The 8,074-nt window shown below is 37.4% G+C and overlaps 1 protein-coding gene across 2 annotated transcripts; it reads right to left on the bottom strand.

The window, feature by feature from the left end:
* Positions 1-378: 378 nt before the first annotated feature.
* On the bottom strand, positions 379-6,762 carry LOC147847141 (callose synthase 5-like). 2 transcript variants are annotated; one of them, XM_087339522.1, is made up of 20 exons: positions 5,619-6,762; positions 5,419-5,519; positions 4,814-4,935; positions 4,601-4,688; positions 4,413-4,523; positions 3,934-4,056; positions 3,752-3,844; positions 3,562-3,653; positions 3,329-3,467; positions 2,972-3,106; positions 2,808-2,884; positions 2,612-2,705; positions 2,409-2,528; positions 2,116-2,233; positions 1,682-2,016; positions 1,153-1,205; positions 1,019-1,079; positions 823-904; positions 665-714; positions 379-570 (listed from the first exon to the last, which is right to left on the bottom strand). In XM_087339522.1, the coding sequence occupies exons 1-20, from the start codon at positions 5,800-5,802 to the stop codon at positions 394-396; spliced, it is 2,355 nt and encodes a 784-aa protein (XP_087195648.1). In that variant the 5' UTR covers positions 5,803-6,762; the 3' UTR covers positions 379-393. The 2 variants fall into 2 exon arrangements, with proteins under 2 accessions (XP_087195648.1, XP_087195649.1); XM_087339523.1 differs by lacking the exons at positions 379-570; positions 665-714; positions 823-904; positions 1,019-1,079 and having other exon boundaries at positions 1,149-1,205; positions 5,619-6,759.
* Between the last annotated feature and the right edge of the window lie 1,312 nt (positions 6,763-8,074).

The following is an 8,074-nucleotide window of genomic DNA, read 5'->3' as shown; positions in this document are numbered from 1 at the left end:
AATACTTATCTTAATCCGAGGTGACAGCCCACAAAAATGATTGCAAGGACGTAACCAGTGTGCCCCTATCTGTCTTAAGATTGGAAACATTCAAAAATGACTGGGAGGACATGCCTTGTGTATTCTGTGTATGTTTTGAGGCTCATCAAGAATCATGTAGAGATTGCCTAAGTGAAAACCTAAAAATCCAATGTGTCAGAAATTGCTACTATACGCAGTACGATTGGTTGTGAGATATCCATATTGTCCACATGTGTACACATACACATTTAGACATACATAAATATATATAGCATTTCCGTCCAAGGAAAGGCCATGCAGATGATCACATCATTGTTATGATATACACTTTATATTGTGTTACACCATAGCAGAAGAACAGGTTACATGAGCTCATATTAAACAATGGCACAAGACAATTCCGATAGCATGGAAAATAATTTCGGACTCCATAAAAACATCTGTTTGTGATTGATTTCTAACCTCACCGAGACGGCGAAAGGCACCAGCCACTCCCCCCACAAGTGTGGAAAAAACAGCATACCATATTTGAGTATCCATAAAATAGACCTGCAGAAACAGAGATATGGCAATTGTTCAGTAAGTCAAATTCTGTACCTAGATATAAAGTACCAAACCAACATTCCACTTTATATAAACATACCAAAATCACAGGAACCCAAACAGAGATCAAAGCTCCAACGTTATATTTTGCTGTTAGCATAACAGTTCTCATAGTTATTAGGCATAAAATGATCGTAATTAACAATAATGAAACACAAATTATAGGATCTTTCAAAAATGCAATTGCCGAAAATATACCGCGGGGGAAAAACTCATGCCACGCATAATGAACAGAAGTCACACCCATAATGTCATGTGTAAGCTTCATCAACGGTTTAATCTGCCAAAACAGTCTCCCTCAACTCACTAAAATGATGTCCAAGAATGCTAATGGAAGATACAACTGACAAATATAAAAGTCTGGCACAATAGCAAAAAAAAGAAACCTCCTGACCTGAATGTAATAACTAAAGCTAAATTTGCAGATCAGAAGAGCAATCCAGAATATTGTGTACCTGTCATTCAAAGATGAATATCAGAAACTTTCAAGCAAAAAAAATACATCCCTTTGAGCATGAGATCGATTACTTGAACAGAGCAACAGCACCCTCCTGCATTCCTCGTCCAACATACAAACGAGGCTGCATCCACAAAATGTTTAACATTCCATAAATATATTTTCTCGTATATTCACATTGCTGCATTTATTTTTGTAGAATTGATTCTGCTTAAATCATTAGTTCTGCTCACATTTATTCGAATCACTCAGACTTAACAAGGAGGCCAGGGACCCTAAACTTTAACTTATTTGAAATGTTCTTACATGAAATATGGAACGTTAGAACTCATATATAAATGATGATGAAAGAATCTTCATAAAACAAGAAACTAGGATATTGCACATAATCAATGCTCGAGAGTAGGTGTAATCTCATCAAAAACCCAGTATACTACCTGGGCCACACTCTGCAGAGACAAAGGCCAGGGTGGACTGGATTGAGTATCAAACACAATGAAATGAAGTGCCAGAAAACCACTTCATTCATATTATTTCCTTAACTCGTTGTGGGAGAATAAGTTTTTGAGTATAAAAATAACGAAAATGCAGAAAACTTACTTGTGACCACCAGAGCAGGAACTGGAATATCTTCCAATTGGACTTTTCAATCATTGTCCTCAGAGAAGGCAGCAAAAACAGAACAGCACCGAGGACATTTGGCAAAAGATAGATTATAACTACCGTAATATATAACGAGGGAATCTTTCCTGTTTCACGAAGCCAATCTTTGATCACTTTTATAATGCCAGTTGGGTTTTCCCATGAATGTACATAGCAGATTGGCAATGCAATAACCCATGCCACAGCTATTACTAGCTTCAATGACAATCTTAGCATATTGCTTAGCTTGAAGGAGTGATAAGCTTTGAAATTTAACGCAATATCGAGCATCACTGCAAAGTATAAGAGTAATCCAGCTTTCTTCTTAACGATGTTTAAATTTGAGGGCTGAAATAATAATTCATCTCAAGATACAATAAACAAGATTAGACCTTGTAGCAAACGAAGTATTGCTGCTGTTATGAATATGCTTAAGACGTTCTCAAATACAGAAAGCTGGAAAACTTCAAGAAGAGAACCTGTTTCCGTCTGGGTTAAGATAATCAGTGCCTGCAAAATATCCATTTAATTTGTGGTTTTTCTTTCACAAATTCAATTCAGTGTGTCTGTTATGATTTCCACAAAAGTACATAAAATGTTGACGTCATTCCCAAAGAAAGATCAAAAGCATAAAGGCCAAAATTATTCACACGTATTCTCTTTCACGTTTTTCATGCAAGTATACCTGTAAGGCTAAAATGTAAAAGGTCCACATGCGATCAAAACTTCTGAAAAGATGCCAGAAGCTTCTGACTTCTACAAAATTCATTTTTTTGACCTTGTGAGAAGAAACAATGTGGCGATCCTGGAACCTCACATCAAATTTAGATTTTCCCCAATCATAGAGTAATCATTAGAGCAAAGTAAGATGGACACCAAAGAATGCACCTTAAGAGATGATGAAGGCCGACCTTGGGCCCGAGTCTGGAAAAAGTCTAGTTCACATTTCATAGGCCAATTCAGCTGAAAACATTCATTTGACCTGCAAGCATTAGGATGGCAAGACGTTAAATCTATTATTTATAAATTTTAAACGATTCCAGAACTAAATGATATCTATGATGGACAATATGAAAGACATTACCAGAAAAATTCATTCAAATCATCATAATTCCTCCATGCTGAGTGGGCTGCAGTTCCATTCTTGTTATTGCTAACTTCCTACGGGGCAAAAGCAATTCATGGTTTGAAATTCAAATACAATATTCTAAAACAGACTAACTATAATCTTGAATCATTAAGAGGCACCTTCTCCACCACATTGTATATTGGTGTTATAACTTTTCTCAAAAATGAATCTTCATCTCCTCCATATGCAGCCATAACATGCTCACCAGTAACAATGCTAGTACTCCCGAGCATCCCCTTGAGCTCTGATGCCATCTGCATTTTTAAAAAAAATATTCAAAACTTGAAATGCAATCTGAAATTCCCAATAGAGAATATATTGACGGTGTCCTGACTTTCACACTGCATATAACAAACCAAAATTGAAAAGGAAAAAGGTTATAATGAAGTTTCATAATGGAAGATGTAGCAGAGGCATTCAAATCTGAAGCTCTTCAATTAAGAAACAAAACATTATACTGAACTTTCATAACATACGTTATGGAAGATGTAGCAAAGGCATTCCGGCATGAATCTCAGATTCGCAGCTTCTCCCCAAATTAATAAGTGGAGTGCAATAAAGAGAAGGTTTCGCTGTTGAATTGTTTCATTTGATGCATTTGGGCCAAGTGAAAAACTGCAGTTTACATCGCTCCACTCATATAAGGTTGTGTACTGAAACACAAGTTAATACAAAATTCAGAGATTTCCAGCAACTCAAATAACCAGACCTTATATTGCTCTGTCGACGCAAAAATTCACACCAATCCATATAGTTCTTGAACAATTTGCTCTTAAGTTTGTCAACTGCACGATTATCTAGCTGACATAGTTCATAAGTAACTAGTTAGAAACTGATCCATAGATACCTGCTGTAAATATTTGGTAAACAGCAAGAATTGACTAGAATTCATCAAATACCTTATAGTTGAGAGTAGGTTTGGGACAAAGCCGCACATGTATATTGGCAAGCAATAAAATAAGGTGCTCCCTTTGATTGGCTACATTATCTTTCTGCAAGATAAAGGAATCCTGACATTTGAGCAGCAAGTCAAGCATTCATGACAAATGTTTGAGGATAAAATATCAATAAGAAAGATTACTTGGAATCCAAACATAGCTTGCAACCAGTCTAATATGTCCAATGTAAGAGCTTTTGCTGGTTTTTTAGATGATGGCCACAACAATGAATTAATGTTTCTCAGAGCAGCAACAGCGGCACATATCTGGCACATTGAGAAAAAAAATCTTTTACATTTTAGACCAAAATAGGAAATAGACATAAATCTCGTCTTAGAATCCATTAAGTGTTTTTCTTGCTATTGGCACATTGAAGGAAATAGAAACCAACAGCAAAACAGAACGCTAAATATACAAAAATGCTGGCATGCTATAGGAGAAGCATGTGACCATGAGCGAAATAGAGCATCTAAAACATAGGCATATTCCAACACAGATCTACAACTATTATAAAGTCCTTTAAAATATAGAAAAACTAAGAAAGCCTGCAAAGCATGGGCATAAAAACTAAGATACAAAAATCTTGTAGAATCAAATGTGTTCTCATGTTATTTCAAAGTACCTCCTCCCTATTCATAATTGCCAAAGATGCCCCATCTTTATCAAGAGGAAGAATGTTGTAAGCAGCATATATTTCCTTCTTTTCCTCAACATCTCTGCTCGCCTCAATGATCTGCACATGGATAGGAGCTGTAAGGTTTGCATGAACAAATTTAGTCTTTATTCTTGGCCTTTCAAGGACTAAATTACCTCAGGACCAACACCCTCATCGTTGTTCACTGCACAAAGGACCTCGAAAAGTACCCCTGCTATCAGGTATGCTTTAGCCAACTCGGCTCTGTAAAGAAATTACCATAGCTCAAAGAAATGAATTATAGCAGAATAATCACAAACTCAAAGGAACAAATTACTGCAGAATGCCATGCTAATGACAACGGTGTGAGCTAATATTATCAGAATTACCTGTCCTTCTGTTCAGCTCCACTCAGGGCCTTCACATAGTTCTCGTAATATGATCGATAAAACTTCCGCATTTCTTTCGCATCAGTCGGTTCTGATCTCTGGTGGGCTGTCTCTTCACCATCCTGCATGTGGCAACAGTAAACTTGTCTAGTGATTACGTTCCTTGAGCCAGTAAACGAGTACATTGTTTATGCTCCTGGTACCAGTAAACTTGTACAGTGATTATGATCCTTCTATGAGTACACTAGTGTGATGATCAGATTTTCTTGTATCGATCTGCTAATGTAGTGATTATATTCAATGTTTGAGCGCATGCATATAGATATATATTATTCCCCTTGTACCAGTTAACTAATATAATGATATGTTGTTGCTTATATGTATTAGTACACCAGTATAGTGATTCTGTTGTACACCCAGGTAGTGATTACATTCCTTGAATACAAACAGATCTTTAACAGTCCAGAGAAATGTCTCTAAATAATTAATGCAATGGATCACTGTTGATTTGTTCGCAAAACAAGCACTGCTGAGTAAAGTAAGACCCAGAAACATTTAAGCACACTCATGGAACATATCACCCTTGATTTATACTCTCAATTTACCTTTTCCAGTCTCTGGATTAACGCAGTCTTAAACTGGCGAACTCCTCTACCTCTTGAGTGAGGATCTAATCGTTGTGCTTTTTCAAATGCATGGAATCGACCTGCAGATAACAAGAAATTCAAAAACAAAAAATTAACTTCAGAACATAAATCTTATGAAAAAGATTGGATTTGCGTGGTATTGATGAAGGAGCACATACACAAGTAGGCAATCCTTGCATTCTGATCTTCGATCTCTTTTGCCACTCTTAGTATGTTTCCGATCTGTGACAATGAAGAAGGGACGACCTCACTGTCTCTGAAGTCAGAGGAGAATTGTCCAGTATTAGTTAGAGAGCGTGAGAAACGTCGTTGCGGTGCACCAGTTGATCTTTCAGCCGCCATGGTTACTTGGACCCACTGTGAACGAAACGCAGAGAGTTGTGCTACTGCACCGGCCTAAAATCACATCCGTTCATAAACGAAACCAATATTCTTATTTGTAAAAGCGTGAAGAAGTTCTGTGAAAAAGACTTTGTTTTCTTGGCTATAGGAAACTGAACCTAGGCAGCTGCAAATATGGCCTTAACTTAAACCTGAAATAGCAAAGAACAGTTTCTGCTGCATTTGAAACCTTTTTCATTTCCAGGTCAAAGTTTTGGCTAATAGAAGCTTGCAACGTCTGAACTGTATCTTGAATCGCATACTTCTGCAGAATTAGAAGAATTCGTCCTTTGCAATGCAAGCTTAACGGAGAGACTGGTGTTATGTTTCTCTTATGGCCCCTGAGAGTTAGCGTGAAATAGAAACTTGATAATTCCAGTCTTGATAATGCTTTGTACCATCCAGAGCTAGGTTTAGTCTTTGAAACCCAAAAACTGAAGCAATGTAACTACAGTGGCCCCTGAGCTTCAGCTTGACACAGGAGCTGAAACTTGATCCTTAGAACCTTATGAAACCTTCATCTTATCCAGAGCACGATTTAGCCTTAGATGAAATCAGGAAATTGAAGCACTGTTTCTAGCAATGGCAACCTGAGGTTGATTTTGGTATGTGAAGGACAAAACCTGACACTTCTGCAAGGATTCGTCACAATTCAGAGCGTGGATCATGTAAAAGTACTAAACCGTGATGATTCAGAGGAAACTGCGGTATCAGGCATCAGATCGAGCAGAAAAAGTAAAGATCGTACGGGAAGAAAGAGTGCAAAAGACTTTATTTCAGCAAGACGTGGAATGCACTGGGTTCGAATCACCTGCATTGACGGAGAAGAGAAGAAAGATATGTTTTCTTTTCATTCGTGTTGCTTGATGCGTCCGTCCGTTTACAAAGAGACTGAAGAAGCTATGGCGAAGCAGACAAAGGGAGTCGATGAAACAAACGTAGATTCAGAGGAGTAATCAGAAGAAAGTCATTACAGCAGCTTCACGAATGCCGCGGCCACAGACGAACGAACGAACGAACGAACGAACGAACAAAAAATGAGCCGAGCTGTTGTCGATCTCGTTCTGTTTCTCTTTCTCTCGTTCTTCGCACACAGTGACGGAAACGAAGAATCGGAGGAGGCAAAGAAGGATCAGAAGAACGCCATTAAAGCTTCATGAATGTCACGGACACAGGCAAACCCCCCCGAGCTCGCTCTCTCTCTCTCTCTCTCTCTCTCTCTCCTTCTTTCTCTCACTCCTAATCATTCTCTCTCATCAGACAGTCTCAGAGCACAGACATCAACGGGCACAGTCGCACAGGCAGAGAGAGAGAGAGAGAGAGGTAGAGAGAGAAAGAGAGAGACAGTGAGAGACTGAGAGACACAGAGAGAGAGAGACAGTGAGAGACTGAGAGACTGAGATAGAGAGAGAGAGAGAGATATCTGTTCTGCTTTTTGCTTTCCACACACACACACGTTTGCCCGCGCATTTGAATGCAAAAAGCAAAAAGACACAGAGAATATAAAAAACGCTTCTCCGCTTTTTATTCCCTTTTGCGTTTTGCTTTTTTTGCTTTCGATCAAATCGCTCCTTCTTCTTTCTTTTCTTATTTCTAAAGTTTTTAGCCCGAAGGATTCCAATCCCTTTCCAATTCATTTATTCTTCATCTTTTCTTAAACTTTGCTTTATTTATTAATTTAGCCTCCTCAACACATCACACCCCCCCCCCCAAAAAAAAAACACACACACATCACAATCGCCAACGGTTCGGTTCGGTTTTAGAGTGTCAAAACCGAACCGTTTAAAAAAAATTAACTTGAACCAATCCGTTAAAAAATTTCAAACCGTTAAAACCACGGTTTTGTGGTTTGGTTTCGGTTTCAACTTAGGTCTAAATTTTTAAATTTTTAAAGTTAAAATATTTCATTATTTTAATTTTTCAAAATTAAAATATTTCATTATTTTAATTTTTCAAAATTAAAATATTTCATTTTTTCAAATTTTTTCAAAATTTTAATGATTTTAAAATGTGAGAATAAGGCTCGAAAATGAAAAGATTCTTTAAAAACAATTTTGTAAATAATTTTTTTAAATTAAAAATAAATAAATAAAAAGTTGTTAAGTCGTTTAAACCACTGATTCTACTATTGAAACCGAACCAACCTGTTTAGAAAAACGTGAACCGAACCGGAACCGTTGAAACCGTTAAGCCACGGTTTTGCGGTTCAGTTCAAACCAAACCGTTGTCGACT

Source organism: Azolla caroliniana, unplaced genomic scaffold, assembly GCF_043228905.1.
Source record: "Azolla caroliniana isolate FFs.n. ecotype wild unplaced genomic scaffold, voAzoCaro1.0.p SCAF_1464, whole genome shotgun sequence".
Classification (NCBI taxonomy): domain Eukaryota; kingdom Viridiplantae; phylum Streptophyta; class Polypodiopsida; order Salviniales; family Salviniaceae; genus Azolla; species Azolla caroliniana.
This window is presented reverse-complemented; position numbering and strand designations above follow the sequence as displayed.